We start from the raw sequence: 17,345 nt of genomic DNA on the forward strand, positions 1-17,345 counted from the left end.
GGCGAGGCTTTCTCCGCAGTGAGCGGAGGGGCCATCCGGGCGCCTCTTACTGGGCTAAAGTGGGTTGCGAGTGTGAGGCGTCGGTGCAGCTCTGCGGCATTGGGAAGATGGCGCCACTGGTGACCGAGAGGGGGCTAAAGAGCGTCGTGTGGCAGAGTGAGTGGGATCGGGTAGGGGCTGAGAGAAAGAGAAGGCCAGGACGCCGTCGCGCCGGGCCTTTTTTTCCTGCCTCCGCCCAGCAGCCTAGTTTGGAGCCCCCACGGGCACTTGTTGCTTCGGACCTGCGTCCGGCTTCGTACTTCTTCCTGCTTTCATGCCCAGCCCGGTTTCTGGTTTGCACCCGGAATGGGCAGGGTGCGATACTGCGCGGCCTTCGCGCTGGTCTTAGGCACCCACTTACCTTGGCGGGGTCTTGCCCCCAAGCCCCGCCCTGCTTAAGCAGCCCGGGGCCGCTTCACTCCAGCGGCTGCCGGCGTACTCGGCCGCGCTCCCCTCTCCTCCGCCTGCGCCGGGGCCCTACCAGTCGGGGATGTCTCTCCACTGGGGACAATCTGGGCTCTGTTTTTCTGTCCCGTCCCCTCTTGCCCGCACTTGAGTTTCCAGAGAATGCTTATTCTCCTTATTTGTGTTAGTATCAAGGAGGATTTTTATTACTGTACTTTCCAATGTCCTTTAAAAACAAAAACAAAAATTCACTGTTAAACAGATCCTTCTTCCACGATTCCTAGAGGAGCCTATTTGATAAGTTTTTGAGAAGGGACAATTGGAATAATTAAATCTCCACCCGTGACAGCGGCTTGCGTACCTGGGCAAAGATGCACCTTCACCTTTCCCTTTACACTCTGGGGCGACTCTCTGTTGTTAGAACTTTGCTACTTGTTGGTTATTGATGTTCTGCCCTATCATCCTTGGCTTTCATAAAAATTACTCCAAACCTAGACCAGGCATGTTAGGGAAGGAATGAACCCACCAAACAGGAAGAACCATCATTGTTTGGCATCTTTGGGTTCAAAGTAATTATGGTCTAGCAGTGGAAAGGGAGTAACTTCTGATTAGTAGTTCTTACTCCAACTTGTTGAACAAAGAACAGAAATTGCTTGGCAAAAATCTGGGAGTTTTAAGTTCTTGTATAAAATGAAAAATCCAAATCAGTAACTGGGCTAGTGTTTCATATATAGCAGACGCTATGCGAGTGTGTAAAGAAGAAGTAAGAAATTATAGTTTTAAAAAAATTAGTTAATTTTAAGGTTGTCATTTTGTTTTTCAGGATTAACATGCTTAACATGGTAAGGATTTGGAAATGGTTAAAAACAATGGCATTTAAATACATTTGTATAAAAATGGGTAGTAAAGTGTGTTGTATAAAAATTTCCAAGATGTACATTTTGCTTTACATTAGCATTTATGAGAAAAGATTAGTGATGGTAATGCCAATCTTAATAGCATGAAACTAGGTAGGAGGGAGAGTGTAGGGATAATAAAATTTCTAATTTGTGCTGTTAACTTAAGGTTAACACCAGACTTTCCAGATGGAGTGTAAGATAAAGACAGACAAAATGAAAGGAAAAAGATGTAGGGTTGTAAAGTAATTCTTTGAAACTTTTTGTAAATAGAAACATAACAAAAGACAATAGTCATTCAGCATTTATTGAGTAAAGTATATATATCGAGAAGAGGGAGCCTCTGAGTTCTGTTAGCAAAAGATGCAACTTGTTGGGTGTGGTGGTGCATGCCTATAATCCCAGTGGCTGGGGAGGTTGAGGCAGGATGGGAAGTTAGTTGAGGCTAGTCAACAATTTAGCAGCACTCTTGTCTCAAAAATAAAGAAGGGGTGTGGCTCAGTGATAGAATACCCTGAGTTAATTCTCCAGTACCACGCCCTGCCCCCCCCCATCCGGGTGTGGTGAAACATATCTGTAGTGTCAGCTATTGGAGAGGCTGAGTCAGGAGAATGATAAGTTCAAAGTCAGTCTGGGTGACTTAAAGATCCATGGCCCAAAATAAAAATTTTAGAAAAGGGAGGATTATAGCTCAGTGGTAGAGTACTTGCCTAGCATGTGCTAGGTCCTATGTTCATTCCACAGTACTGCAGAAAGGAAAAAAAAAAAGAATCTGAGAGAAATGTTGAATGAATTTTTGAAGAGATAAGAGATTCAGGGGTTGAAGTAGTGGCTCAGTGGCAGAGCGCTTGCCGGGCATGTGTGAGACCCTGGGTTCAGTCCTTGACACTACATATAAAATAAATAAATAAAAGATCCATTGACAACTAAAAAATTTTAAAAAAGAGATAAGAGAATCAGAATCATATTTTTAGAGAAAATGTTTTATTAGGTTGATGATATAATAGGTGAGGGTAGAAAACTAAATAACCTTTAGTTTGACTAGACAGTGGTAAGTAAAGAGAATGGAACCACTATTTCCTTTTTCCCTTCCTTTTTTTTTTTTATTGTTGGTTTTGAGGATTGGACCCAGAACCTCATGCATGCTAAGCAAACACTGTACAGTTCAAATGTCCAGGGACTGATAGATGGATAAATAAAGGCAGTAAGAAAAAATGAAATACTGATATATTTTACAGTAGCACAAAATATTGAAAATGTTATTATGCTAAGAAACCAGTCACAAAGGGCCACATTCACACTATATGACTCCATATATATGAAATGCCCAGGACAAGCAAATCTATGGAGACAGAAAGTAGATTAAATGAATGCCTATTTGGAGGGATGGGTTTTCTTTTTGGAATAATGAAGATGTTCTCACGGTTGTGGTAATGCAGTGATAGATGCATGACTTTGTGAATATGCTGAAAACCATCGAATCACACATTTTTTAGTGGGTGAATTGTATGGTATACAAATTGTATCTCAATTATGCTGTTAAAATAAACCTTGATATGGGGCGTGGTACTGTATGCCTGTAATCCCAGTGATTTGGGAGGCTGAGACAGGAGGATTGCAAGTTGGTCAACTTAAGCAATTTAGTGAGACCTTTAGACCTATCTCAACATAAAAGAAATATAATGGTCTGGGGATGTAGCTTAGTGGTAAAGCACCACTGGTTTCAGTCCCCAGTACCAAAAAAATAAATAAATAAAAATTAAAAATAAATGCTGATAACAGCTGTGAAATCTAGACCTAGGATTTACGCTTAGTTGTTTTGTTTTTTTTGTTGTTTTTTTTTTTTCACCCTGCAAAGTTAATGTTTGAGCTGTCCGTGGTTTTCCATGTTTAAACCTTTAAAAAGGTCTTACTTTTTGCCCAGTCTATTGCAGGAGGCTCCTAACCAATCTCGTAACTAATCCTCTAAACTCTTACTTTTTCTCATTATAGTCCATTCAGCAAGTAGCTTCCATATTAATTTTCCTGTAATAGTAAAATTAGTTGCTCTGTGCTTGTGTGTTTAGAGACCTGTTTAGAGACCTCCAGTTACCTAAAGTTCATTTCAGAGTCTACTTTTGAAGATCTGGCCCCAGTCTACCTGGTTATTCTTATTTTCTTTCACCTGTATACTTTGATTTTTCCATCTAGTCTATATTATTTACTCTTCTTGAAAAAAAACATTTTTGGGGGGTACTAGGGATTGAACCCAGGGGCATTTTACCACTGAGCTACATTCCCAGACCTTTTTTTATTTTTTGTTTTTTGAGACAGGGTCTTGCTAAGTGCTTACTAATTTTTGAAGCTGGCCTTCAACTTGTGATCCTCCTGCCTCGGTATCCCAGGTTGCTGGGACTATAGGCATGCACCATTGCATCTGGCTTATCTTGAAATCTTTTACTGCCATATCTTATTTTTAAAATTAATTTAAAGAGTTAGTTTGTTTGTCTGTTTATTTATTTACTTTTGGTACTGGGGATTGAACCCAAGGGTGTGCTACCACTGAATAGGTCCCCCAGCTCTTTTTATTTTTATTTTGAGACAGTGTCTTGCCAAGTTGCTGAAGCTTGAATTTGGAATCCTTTTACCTTAGCATCCCAAGTAACTAGGATGCCATCACACCCAGCTTCCCTTATTTTTATCCAAAATTTAGCCAGCCTTCAAGTTTCAGTTCAAATGAGCTACCACCTTCTTAGTGGCTTCTTTTACCTGCCCTTTTAAGTTTCTGTAGCATTTAGTTTACCCTTCTTGAATGTCACATCTCACAACTGCCTTGATAGTCTTTTGTTAAGCTTCTTGAAGGTAGGTCCACTGTTGTTTTATAGGACTTTAAATTCCTAACAGGGCTGGGGTTGTGGCTCAGTGGTAGAGCATTGCCTAGCATGTGTGAGGCACTGGGTTCAATCCTTAGCACCACATATAAATAAATAAAATCAATGGTCCATTAATGACTAAAAAAAAAATTTTTTTTTTTAAAATCCTAACAGATCCTAGCAGAAAGTGATGGGTAACAATGCTTTTTAAAAATAAATGACTCTGCTGGGCATGGTTGCACACACCTGTAATCTCAGCAACTCAAGAAGCTGAGGCAGGAGGACTGCAAGTTTGAGGCCAGCTTTAGCAGTTTAGCGAGATTCCCATCTCAATATTTAATATTAATGGGGATGTGATTCAGTGGTTAAACACCCTCTGTTCAATCCCTAGTAACAATAGATAGATAGATAGATAGATAGATAGATAGATAGAGATCGATAGATTGATCTAGCTGGGCAGGTGGACTGCTGTGGCTTTCTTCCTTTTAAACAACATTGACTCAACATTTTGCATGTCCTTTTTTTTTTAATTTTTATTGTTGGTTGTTCAAAACATTACATAGTTCTTGATATATCATATTTCACATTTTGATTCAAGTGGGTTATGAACTCCCATTTTTACCCCGTATACAGATTGCAGAATCACATCGATTACACATCCACTGGTTTACATATTGCCATACTAGTGTCTGTTGTATTCTGCTGCCTTTCCTATCCTCTACTATCCCCCCTCCCTTGCATGTCCTTCTTAATCTTTGTAATTAACTTTTTTGTGTGTGTATGTCGAATGTGAGCATCCATTTGTAATTAACATTTTAAACTATTTAAAATCTTGAGGCAGCAAAAAATTTTAAGAGGAAGAGTATAAAATAAAATTAATCTTCCTCCCAACCCAGATTTCCAGCTTTTCTCTCCAAAACAACCAGCTTTTAGGTTTCTTATAAATCTTAAAGTTTTCTGAAAATAAAGCCCACACAAAGAATTGTATTATTTTGTTTGTTTTTATCAGTATGTAATTGTTTTTAGGATGGGGAACCAAAAAAAGGGAACAGTTTTTTGTTGTTGTTGTTGTTTTGCTTTTTGTTTGGGTACCGAGGATCTAATTCAGGGACACTTACCATTGAGATATTTCCCCAGCCCTTTTTATTTTTATTTTTTATTTTGAGACAGGGTCTTATAAAGTTACTGAGGGACTTGCTGAGGCTGGCCTTGAATTTGTGATCCATCTGTCTCAGCCTCCTGAGTTGTTGCTGTGCCACCATACTCTGCTGGAACAGTTTTTTTTTTTTTTTTTTTTTTTGTACCAGGAATTGAACTCAGGGGCACTAGACTACTGAACCACACCCCTATCCCTTTTTTGTATTTTATTTAGAGACAGGATCTCACTGAGTTGCTTAGTACCTCCCCATTGCTGAGGCTGGCTTTGAACTCACGATCCTCCTGCCTCAGCCTCCCAAGCCGGTGGGATAACAGGCATGTGTCATTGCATCCGACCCTTGTTCATTTTTGAAGGGCAATGACTCAAGATATATTATGGTGGTGAAGTACACTAACGCAAAAAGTACAGTGGATGTGCTGGGCGCAGTGGCGCACACCTGTGATCCTAGCAGCTGGGGAGGCTGAGACAGAAGGATCCAGTTAACAGCCACCCTCAGCAAAGGCGGGGCACTAAGCAACTCAGTGAGATCCTGTATCAAAAGGGCTGGGGATGTGGCTCAGTGGTTGACAGTGCCCCTGCATTCAGTCCCTGGTACCAATAAATAAATACAGTGGATGAAATTTTTGCTGGTGTAGCTTTCACCCAAATCAGTGTATACAATGTTTCCAGCACTGCATTACTCCTCCCAGTTCTAATCTAACCCCACTTTCTTCCCCAGCATAACCACTATTCTGATTAATATCATCCCCAACCCATTTTGTAATAGTGACTTTTGCCTTTATGCTGTTATGCTAAGAGAGAAACCCTCCAGATCCTTTATTATTATACAGTTGGAATAAATAAAAATAAATATAGTACAGTTGGCCTTCTGAACCCACAGCTTCCACCTCCATGGATTCAACCAAATGCAGATCAAAAATATAAGAAATTCTATCATTCAGCATGTTTGTGCACACCTGTAATTCCAGCTAATTCAAGATCCTGAGGCAGGGAGATCAAAAATTCAAGGCCAGCCTTGGCAATTTAGTAAGACCCTGTCTTTAAAAAACAAACAAAAAGTAACTGTGGAATGAAATTGACCACATTGTGCTATGTGCATATGTGAGTATGTCACAATGAATGCCACTTTTATGTATAACAATAACCAATTAAAAAAATAGAAGACCAATAGAGTAGAGCAAAGGGATCAGAGAAGGAAGGAGGGAAGGGAAGGAAGTAGTACTGAGAATTGAAATGGAGTAAGATATCTCATGTGCACTTATGAATATGTTAAAAGAAAATAGGCCAGGTGCAGTGTGCATGTCTGTTTTGCCAGTGACTTGGGAGGCTAAAACAGGATCTCAAATCCCAGCAATTTAGGGAGACCCTGTCTCAAAGTAAAATATTAAAAGGGATAGGGATGTAACTTAGTGGTTAAAAGCACCTCTTTTTCCATCCCCTATGTCAAGTGTAAATAAATAAATAACATTTTTTAAATGGTTGTTTTATGAGAAAAAAAAGTAATGATACAGATATATGTTTAAGGATCCTTATTGCAGCACGGTGGCAAAATTGGAAACAGAATGACAATCTGTAGATGAATAAATTCTGTATTAAGGAATATTTTATAACTGTTAAAGGAGTTATTGTATGTTCATACTCTACATGGAGGTTATCCAAGATGTAAGTTTAGTGAAATAAAGAAAGTGAGTTATGTTGATTCACTTTTTGTAATAATTTGGTTATTAAACTCAGAGGTTAGAGGGAAGGGGGCATTTATTTGAAAGAGAAATGGGGAATGGGAGGCAAAGAGACTACATAGTCATTGGATTGGTCTAGAATAGAAGGCTGAACTGTCACAAGGGAGGTAAGGAGAAGATGAATGAGGAAAGGAGAAACTTAAACAGTAGACTCAATAAGATATAATCTAAGGGAGAGTCATCCTAGACGAAAATTCCAGTCTAGACTAGACAGTGTTGTTCCTGTTTATCAATGAGGGGGAAAAAAAGGAACAGGCTTGAAGGGAAAAAATAGTTTAGAATTAGAACATAGTGAATTTTCAGTGCAAGTCAAAGTGTCCAGTAGCAGTTGGAGATAAGTAAATATACATTTACAGAAAAGGGAGCTGAATGAAGAGATCAGGATTTAGGCTACAGCATATGGTGGGAGTCATTTATTTAGGGAAGGTAGGGTAGATAAAAGAGAATAAGGTAACTTTTCCAGGTCAATATTGAAATTATCTTCTGGTAGTGGTAATTTTTTCCCACTCATTTTCTTGATTATGATTTTCATATTTTCTGACTTTTAAATTTCTTTTAAAACTGATATTCATAGATTATTTTCTATTTTCCAGGCAAATCAGTTTCTATTGTATTATTATCAGGTTTATTAACAATTTCTCTGTGATTTAAGATAGTTGTGCAAATATACTTTCAGCTTTGCTCATATTGTTATGTACTATAGTAGTTCTCTTATTTCTCCTTTCAGTGTTTTCACTTCTTTGTTTTTTGTTTTTTTTTAATAATTTTTTTTGTAGTTGTAGATGGACAAAATACCTTTATTTCATTTGTTAATTTTTATGTGGTGATGAGGATTGAACCCAGTGCCTCACGCATGCTGGGCAAGTGCTTTGCCACTGAGCTACAGCCCCAGCACTTTACAGTTTTAAATGTATTTCCTTTTGTGCTTCAGAAAAACAAAATGAGCAAAGATAGGATAGTTGGTATTGATAGGTAATTATTTGGGTAGTATTTGGACTAGTGGAAGATCAATATAGAGATTAGGTAGAAGCAGTTCATGGAGAATATTGAATAATAGATTTTTTTTATTCTGTAGGCAAGAGTGAACATTTGAGACTTGAGATATATAGTAATCTAAACAAGGAGTTGAGTTTCAGGAAGGTAATTGACAGCAGTGTGAAAAAATGAATTGGAAAGGTAAAGGGGTTGGAGGTGGAAAGCAGGAAATCTAGATAGGGCTCTGTTGCAGTAGTTCAGTGAGTGATAAGAATTAAGGTATTGCTGGTGCCAGTGGCAGTAAAACATAATGGTCAAATACCAGAAAGAACAATCAGTACTGCCTAATTATTGATTGTGGGGGAAGGAGGAAATAGTCAAAGAATAAGAAAACAACAAACTTATAGAAATGAAGTCTAGAGCAGTTTTTAGGAGGCATTAAACCTGCATTAAAGTGCTTAAACCTGTATTGTATAATTGAATGAAGTCTAGGAGAAATGAACTATAAGATGATTGGAAACTGAAGGATTGATCTGATAATCTGATAGATGACTAACTTTGGTGATATTTATCTTTGAGGAAGAGTAGATAGAGTAGGCAGAGCAAAGATAAAAGTGTTATGAGAAACCACTTGAGAAAACACTCTAAGTCCGAATTAAAAAAATTTTTTATGTATATTTTTTAGTTGTAGATGAATCACAGTATCTTTATTTATTTTTATGTGGTGCTGAGGATCTAACCCAGGACCTCACACATGCTAGACATGCACTCTACCACTGAGCCACAACCGCAGCCCAGGTGAAATTAATTTAATAATCAATATTTAGTTTAACTTGATATATTCAAAGTGTTATAATTTAAACATGTAATTTAAAAATTCACAGAATATTTAATATTCCTTTCTTTTTCTTCAAAGTCCCCCACCCCTTTTTTTTTGTTTTGGGGTTCAAACCCAGAGCCTCATACATGCTAAGCATGTGCTCTGGTACTTCACTACACTCCAGCCCCCTCATATGTATTTTGTTTGCAGGACATCACAGTGCAGACTAGCCACACTCCAAGTGCTTGAAAGCCTCATATGGCTAGTTTCTATTATCTAGAATGGTGTAGGTATAAAATTTCAAATATTGTAGAGATGACTTCTGTTCAGGGACCTCTTTTTTAAATAAAATCTATGATTATTAATATATATTATTTATACAGGTTAATGGTATTCACTGTGATATTTCCATACATGCATACATTGTGCATTGATCATGTCTACTTGCCTTCTACCCTCAAACCTCCTTATCCTGTACCCTTTCTAGTTTCAAAGTCGTCTTATTTTCTTCTATACCCCTAACCGTTATATTTTCCTATCACCAGTTACCACTATTCTGTTCCATACTTTACCATATTGGCTTACTGGTTTCTGTTTTAGTTAGCTTTGCATCACTGTGACCAAATTACCCAACAAGACCAATTCAAGAAGAGGAAATGTTTATTTTGGCTCAAGGGTTTCAGAGGTTCAGTCCATGGTCAACTAACTCCAGCACTTTGGGCCTGAAGTGAGGCAGAACACTATGGCAGAAGGGCAGCACTGGAAGAAAGTTACTCATCTCATGGTGGCTGGGAAGTAGAGAGAGAGAGGAGAAGCCAAGGGGACAAGATGAAATCCCCAAAGGCACACCTCCAGTGATCCAGCTCTTCCAGCCAACACCTCATTTGCCTGTAGTTACAATGCAGTTAATCCTTTCAAATTACTAATCCATCAAATAGATTAATCCAATGATTAGGTTATAGTTCTCATAATCATTTAATTTCTGATTTCCTTCATTAACATGGGAGCTTTTGGAGGGATACCTTATATCCAAACCGTAACAATTTCTATAAATAAGTGAGAACTTGTGGTGTTTGTCTTTCTGTGTCTGGCTTATTTTACCCAAAAAATGTTCTCCAGTTCAATCCATGTTGCTACAAATAACAGAATTTCATTCTCTTTTATGACCAAGTGGTAAATATACTCATCCTGTGAGGGACATTTAGGTTGATGCCATATTTTAGTTATTTATAAATAATGTTGCAGGGAACATGGGTCCCAAGTATCTTTTTGGTATTAAGATTTCATTTTTTGGTATTAAGATTTGGGTATATACCCAGGAGCAGAATTGCTGAACCATATAATAGTTGTACTTTTAGTTTTTTTGAGAATCTCCATACTGTTTTCCATAATAGCTGTACTAATTTGTATTGCTACCAAGTGTGTAAATGTTCACTTTTCCCAACATCCTCAGCATTCATTATTTCTTGTCTTTTTGATGATAGCCATTCTAACTGGAATGAGAGGACACCTTATTGTGATTTTTGATTTGCATTTTTCTGCTGAATAGTGAAGTTGAGCATTTTTATATATTTGTTGGATGTTTATGACTTCTTTTGAGAAGTGTCTGTTTAGTTTTTTAGCCCATTTTTTTATTTGGACTGTTTTTGGTGTTCATCTTTTTTAGTTTCTTACCATGTTTTGGTTTTCAGTCCCTTATCAGGCATATCTTTTGCAAATATTATCTCCCTTTCTGTATGTAGGTTGTCACTTAATCTTGTCACTTCCTTTGATATACAAAAGCTTCTTAATTTAAGGTAAGCCTGTCTTTTGTTGTTGTTGTTGCCTGTGATTCTAGGGTCCTATGTGAAAAAAATCATTGCCTATACCATTGTCTTGAAGTGATTCTGGTATGTTTTTATACAGTAATTTCATAGTTTTAGGTTTAAGATTTAGGATTTTGATACATATTTTTGTCCATTTTTGTGTATGAAAATAGATGTCAGAGAAAGATATCTATTTTCATTCTGCAGATGTCTATCCAGTTTTGCCAGCATTATTAATTGAAGAGACTGTCCTTTCTCTACTCTATGTTCTTAGTGTCTTTGTTAAAAACCAATCCGCTGTATGAGTGTGGATTGATTTCTGGCTTCTCTGTTCTGTTCCATTGGTCTATGTATCTGTTTTTTATACAGTACCATACTTTTTTTAGTAACTAGAGCTTTGTAGTATATTTTGAAGTCTGGTGCTGTGATGCTTCCAGCCTTGTGTGATTTGTGTGTGTGTGTGTGTGTGTGTGTGTGTGTTTTCAGGATCTCTGGCTATTCTGGGTCATTTGTGATTCCAAATGAATTTTAGGATTGGTTTTTCTATTTCTGTCAAGAAAGTCATTGGGATTTTGATGGGAATTAACATTGACTCTATTGATCACTTTGGATAGTGTGGTTATTTTAACAATATTGATTCTTCTGATTTGTGAACATAGGCTATCTTCCCATTTTTTTGTGTGTGTATCATCTTACTTTCTTTTACCAGTGTTTTCACTTCCTAAATTTGTAGTATTGTGAATGGGATTGCTTTCTTAATTTCTTTTTCTGTAAGTTCATTATCTGTGTATAGATATACTACTTTTTTATGTTGGTTTTTTTATTCTGCTACTTCACTGAATTTATTTGTAAGTTCTAACAGTTTTCTGATGGAGTAATTTATGGTTTTCTATGTGTAGGATCATGTCATCCTCAAACATGGATAATTTATCTTAATTTCTTTCTAAAGATGCTATTTCTGTCTTTTGCCTAATTGCCGTTGCTAAGACTTCCAATATTATATATTAAATCAGAGTGGTGAAAGTGGAAAGCCCTTCCGTGTTCCTGATTTTAAAGGAATTGCTTTCAGGTTTTCCCCATTTGGCCATGGATTTTTTTATATATAGCACTTATTATTTTGAGGATTGTTTTTTCTACACCTAATTTGTTGAGTTTTATCATGAAGGGATTTAAAAAAAAAATTTAAAATTGTAGATGGTCACAATACCTTTATTTATTTGTTTTTATGTGGTGCTGAGGATCGAACCCAGTGCCTGACATGTGCCAGGTAAGTGCTCTGCCACTGAGCCACAACTCTAGGCCCTTATGAAGGGATGTTAATTCTTTTTGTTGTTGTTTGTTCATTTGGTTTTGGTGGTATTGAGAATTGAATCCAAAGGCACTCTACCACTGAGCTGCATCCCCAGCCCTTTCTATTTTTTGAGACAGGATCTCGCCAAGTTGTCTAGCTAGGCTGGCTTCAAACTTGCGACCCTCCTGTCTCAGCCTCCCAAGTCACAGGTTATAGGCATGTACCACCATGCCCAACTTGTTGAACCTTTTTAAATCCTTTTTATGCATCTATTGAAATGATCATAAGAGTTTTGTCATTCATTCTGTTAATGTGTTGTATCATGGTTTTTGATTTGTGTATGTTGAACTGTCCTTGCATGCCTGGGATGAATCCCACCTGATCATGATATATGATAGTTTTGATATGTTATTGAATTTGGTTTGCTAGTTTTTGTTTGTTTGTTTTGTTGTTGTTGTTGAGAATTTTTGTATCTGTACTCTTGGGAATATGGGTCTGTAGTTTTCTTTTTTTAATTCTGTCTTTGTCTGGTTTTGCTATAATGCTTGCCTCATAAAAAGAGTATCTTCTATTTCAGTGTTTTGGAACAGTTTAGAAAGAATTGGTATTAATTCTTTCTTAAATGTTTTGTAGAATTCAGTTGTAAAACTATCGGGTTACCCCTTCTCCAATCTGCTCTGTCATTAATTCCATTTTCATTTCTTAAGAGAAAGACAACAAGAAAATCTGCTAAGAATAAACAAAATGTCTTCAATTTGAGCTTATTTGAGGTATCAGGAAGGAAGCTAATTTAGAAAGGGAAGTGGCATAATATTTCAGTATCTGAGCTCTAACTGAGAAAATCCTTTGTTTATTTGCCTATAGGGTATTAGAAACTGGTGCTTTGGATTAAATTATAGTTAAATATTTCTGTTTTTTTTACTATAATTCTTCTCAGATAACGTTATAATCCTCCTAGCAAGCAATATATAATTGTCTTACCTAATTTTTCTCAGCAGTTTCTCAGTCACAGTAAAGCCTTCCACTTCACAATTCTTAATAGTAATTAAACTTTTTATTTACAATACTTCTGACACCAAATATGATACCCTGCCCTATATTAATTCTTTAACTTGTGAACACCAGTAGGGTATCCTGCTATTCAGTTTAATTCTGACTCTACCTAGTATTACTTAACTATGTCAGACTGTAGGTTTAAGGGTTCAGTCCCACAAGACTGCTCTCACTTCAGATACTGTTAGCAAATACTAGGTCCTCAGGTTATCCATGCTTCTTCCTGGATTGGGTACAAATCAGAGGTTCCCACAATCCCTCTTCCCTTTCAGGTTCAATAATTTACTGGAATGACTCACAAAACTTTAGAAAACACTTTACTTCCTATTATCAGTGTATTATAAAGGATACAAATAAAATAGCCAGATACAGAAATATATAAGGGTGAGATCCAGAAGGGTCTGGAGCATAGTTGGGGTACACCACTGTTCTTGCATGTAGATAAACATTCGATTGAAGCTCTCCAAGGTCTTCCTTTAAATTTTTTTTTTTCCTAATGGAGATTTCCTTATGTAGGCCCAGTTGATTAAATCAAGTCATTGGTGATTTAATTCAATCTCCTGCCCCTCTCTCTTCCATGGAGGTCATGTCTTGGTCTTTTCTGTGACCAACCTGAGTCTCAAAGCTATCTAGGAGCCCTTTAGCCAAGAGTCATGTCATTAATATAGCATAGATCCTCTTTCACTCAGTAGATTTCAAGCACTCTAGAGGCTCTATGCCAGGAATTAGGAACAAAGACCTAATTTTTAAAAATTATACCATAGTAACCCTTATTAGTTATATCCCATCCGTTACAGAAGCTATTGTTTTTTAACATGGTATGAAGAACTTGATGGTAAATTTTCCAAAAGGATTAGCTTAAAACAATTTTAAATTATGAAATAGAAAAATTTAAATGAATTGTATAACTATCTCATTTATAAGAATTAGTGAAAGACAGAAGACTTACCATAATTTACATTTTAGTTATATTTTATGCATTAGGTACAATATTACTACAGTTTTCAAATTTAATTGACTATCAATAAAAACATTAAATATAGGAGATTGTCTTATTATAAAATAGAATTTGTATGTATTACCTACATGTATTCTTTATTATGTAAGGGATTTTGTAAATCCATGAACTAGTTTATAAAATATTTAATTTTGAAAATTATTTAAAAGATCATATAATATTTCTTGATAAATCAAGGCAAAGTTTTTATCCTAATTTAATTATATATGGGCGGGAAGAGAAGGGGAGGGAGGGAGGGATGCAAAACATAATGTCAGGATGAAAAATGTTTATGCAGATTCAATTGTTGAATATAATTTATGAGTAAATTATTTTAGGATAAATTATAAATTAGTTTAGGATTGTCCTATGGATTTTTTTGTTTTCATCTTATTTACTTAAGATTTAAGTAGAACAGAAAAAACCAAATTAGATAAAATTTTCAGAAATATTTTCATGTACTTATATGTTTATATACTTAAAAATATTAGCCCTTTTTATAATTGTTATCTCAGTTTAAAAATATAGTTGAAATGTACTTATATGTTAGGTATTAAATATGTTGGATTTTTTACTTAGGGTACAACAAATATGTATGCTTTTAATGTAGTTTTTCTTATTTTCAAATTGGAATTTTCCAAGTCATTTTGGACCTCTTGAGTAGTTGCTATTATTATTTTTACAAACTGTTGATTTAGATTCCTAAATAGTCCTCCCCTTTTTTTAAACAGAGATAAAAGCAACAGTGTTTGATGACTGCAAGAAAGAAGGTGAATGGAAGGTAAAATTGTATACTTTGCTCTTATATTGAGGACTTCAGTATGTTGTACTTAGGATACTTCTGTAAGGAAATAGGATCTGGACATACACTGTTTGCCTTCAAATCCTAACTTCACATCGTAATGGTTGTTTCTGCCTCTTGTTTTCTTGTCTATAAAATAAGGATGGTAGTAACTCAAGTGCTACTTGTAAATATTTAAGTGAACTAAGTGTCATATTTCAGTAAGTGATGATTTGTGATTTGAAGAAAATCTTATGTTAAATATAAGACATTTAAAATGAACAAGCTCCTGCATCAAAATAGAAATATTTCTATTCCTGTGCTTATATATAATACTGTGTGTATGTCTAGTGATAAAATTAATTTTCAGATCATGTAAGTTAAAACATGAGTTGAGATCATTTTGCTAACTGTCCTGATATTTTAATTTTATGTTATAAATGATCTATAAATCTGAGTAGAGTTAAGGGCCAAAATTCTGTCTTTTGTGAATTTTTGGTGTTCAGATACTTATAATATATTAATTTGTATTTCTTTTAAGATAATGCTTTTAGATGAATTTACCACTAGGCTTTTGGCATCATGTTGCAAAATGACAGATCTTCTAGAAGAAAGTATAACTGGTAAGTGTTACAAATTTTTCTCATGAATGCTTTCTTATACTGATTGGGAAGGTCTGAAGTATTGAGAAATTTTAGTGCTGGGAGCCTGACACAGTGGGCATACCTGTAATTCCAGTAATTTCAGAGTCTGAGGCAGAGGATTACAAATATGAAACTAGCCTTGGCAATTTAGTGAGTCCCTGTCTCAAAAGAAAATTTAAAAAGGGGCCAGAAAGGGTTGGGGTTGTGGCTCAGTGGTAGAGCACTTGCCTAGCATGTTTGAAGCACTGGATTCAATTCTCAGCACCATGTATAAATAAATAAAATAAAGATCCATCAACAACTAAAAAATATATATACATATATATGTGTATATATATTAAAGGGAAGTGCAGTTGTAGCTCAGTAGTAGAGCACCTCTGGATTTAAATTCCCAATACCACCAAAAAAAGAAAAAAAGAAGAAAGAAAGAAATTTGAGTGCTAGGGTTATAGCTCTGGTAGCTCATGTGCTTTGCATGTGTGAGTGAGGCCCTGGGTTCAATCCTCAGCACTATAAAAAAATTATTGTAATTTTATTTTTGAGGACATTATGTTTCATTATGACTCTACCAATAAATAACCTCTCTAAATTTTTACCTTGGAGACATATAATTAAGTGCCCTGACCAAGACTTAAGTCAATTACTTTGTTGAGGTGGTTCTTTAATTTTTTTTCCTCTTACATATTTAGTAGTTTAGTTTATTGCTACACTAGGTTTACCACAGTGGTTTCATTAATGTTTCTGGGGTTTTTGTTTTTAGTGTTTTGTTTTGTAGTGCTGGGTATTGAACCCAGAGCATCACATGCGCTAGGTAAGCACTCTACCACTGAGCGACACCTCCTGCCCTTGTCATTTATTTGTATTGTTTTTCAATGACTATTAAGATGTCATAAAATCAACCTTTGTGCATATTTTAAAATACATAATGTTGATTCGAAGTTATGTTGTATTAATCTGTATTACCTTCTGGAGGAAGTACCAACATCTTATAACATTCATGATCATGTTATTTTTAACTCATCGTCCATTAACTCATTTATTTATAAGTTTGATCTTCATAATTCCCCTGTAGAGAGAGATTAAATACCCCCATCTGCAATGAAGAAACAGACTCAAAGTCAAATACAGTTCTTTTATATTTTGCTCCTAAGTATATACTCAATATTTTTTAGAAAGCCTGACCATAAAATATTTATGGGCTTTTTTGTTTGGTTTTTGGTTTGGTTTGGGGGCATTAGGGATTGAATCTATAGACACTCTACTACTGAGCTACAATCCCAGCCCTTTTTTATTTTGAGTTAGGATCTTGCTAAATTGTCCAGACTGACCTCAAATTTGCAATCCTTCTGCCTTAGCCTCCAGAGTAGATGGGATTACAGGTATATGCCACCACATCCAGCTAATATTTGTGTGTTGATAGTCACATATAAATTAATCTTTATCATTGATTATATTATATATTCAATTTATGATCTTTATGGAAAAAGTTGTAAACTAGAAATTAGATTAAAGCTTTAATTTCTTTTATTATTAAAAAAGTAAATTGTTGATTAAGGCTATGTAAGTTTTTCAAGTTCCCAGAGGATATTTTGGTCTGAAACTAGGATGAGCACCATTTTATAAATGTGTGAAAGCACAATGAAACTGTAGAGCACTATAAAGAGTTTTTAATTACCTTTTTCTGTAGACCATTGTTTTTCTTACTGTGGCCTGGTCTTGTAGACCAACACATATCTAGATCCCCTGGGTAAAATATTAGTATTCCTTTTTTAAGCTTATTTGACTACAGCTTTTCTTTTCTTTTCCTTCCTTCCTTCCTTCCTTCCTTCCTTCCTTCCCTCCCTCCCTCCTTCCTTCCTTCCTTCCTTCCTTCCTTCCTTCCTTCCTTC

The 17,345-nt window shown here is 35.9% G+C and overlaps 1 protein-coding gene across 2 annotated transcripts in view; it reads left to right on the forward strand.

Annotated features, from left to right (window-relative positions):
• Nucleotides 1–17,345, forward strand: part of Stxbp3 (syntaxin binding protein 3) — a 67,565-nt gene continuing 50,220 nt past the window's right edge. For both annotated transcript variants that reach the window (XM_015505097.2, XM_048815084.1), the window contains exons 1-3: nucleotides 1–156; nucleotides 14,763–14,812; nucleotides 15,354–15,435. In XM_015505097.2, coding sequence (XP_015360583.1) covers nucleotides 108–156; nucleotides 14,763–14,812; nucleotides 15,354–15,435 — 181 coding nt within the window. In that variant the 5' untranslated portion in view covers nucleotides 1–107. The remainder of the gene's footprint in view (nucleotides 157–14,762; nucleotides 14,813–15,353; nucleotides 15,436–17,345) is intronic.

The sequence above is a fragment of the Marmota marmota genome, unplaced genomic scaffold, assembly GCF_001458135.2.
Source record: "Marmota marmota marmota unplaced genomic scaffold, marMar, whole genome shotgun sequence".
NCBI lineage: Eukaryota > Metazoa > Chordata > Mammalia > Rodentia > Sciuridae > Marmota > Marmota marmota.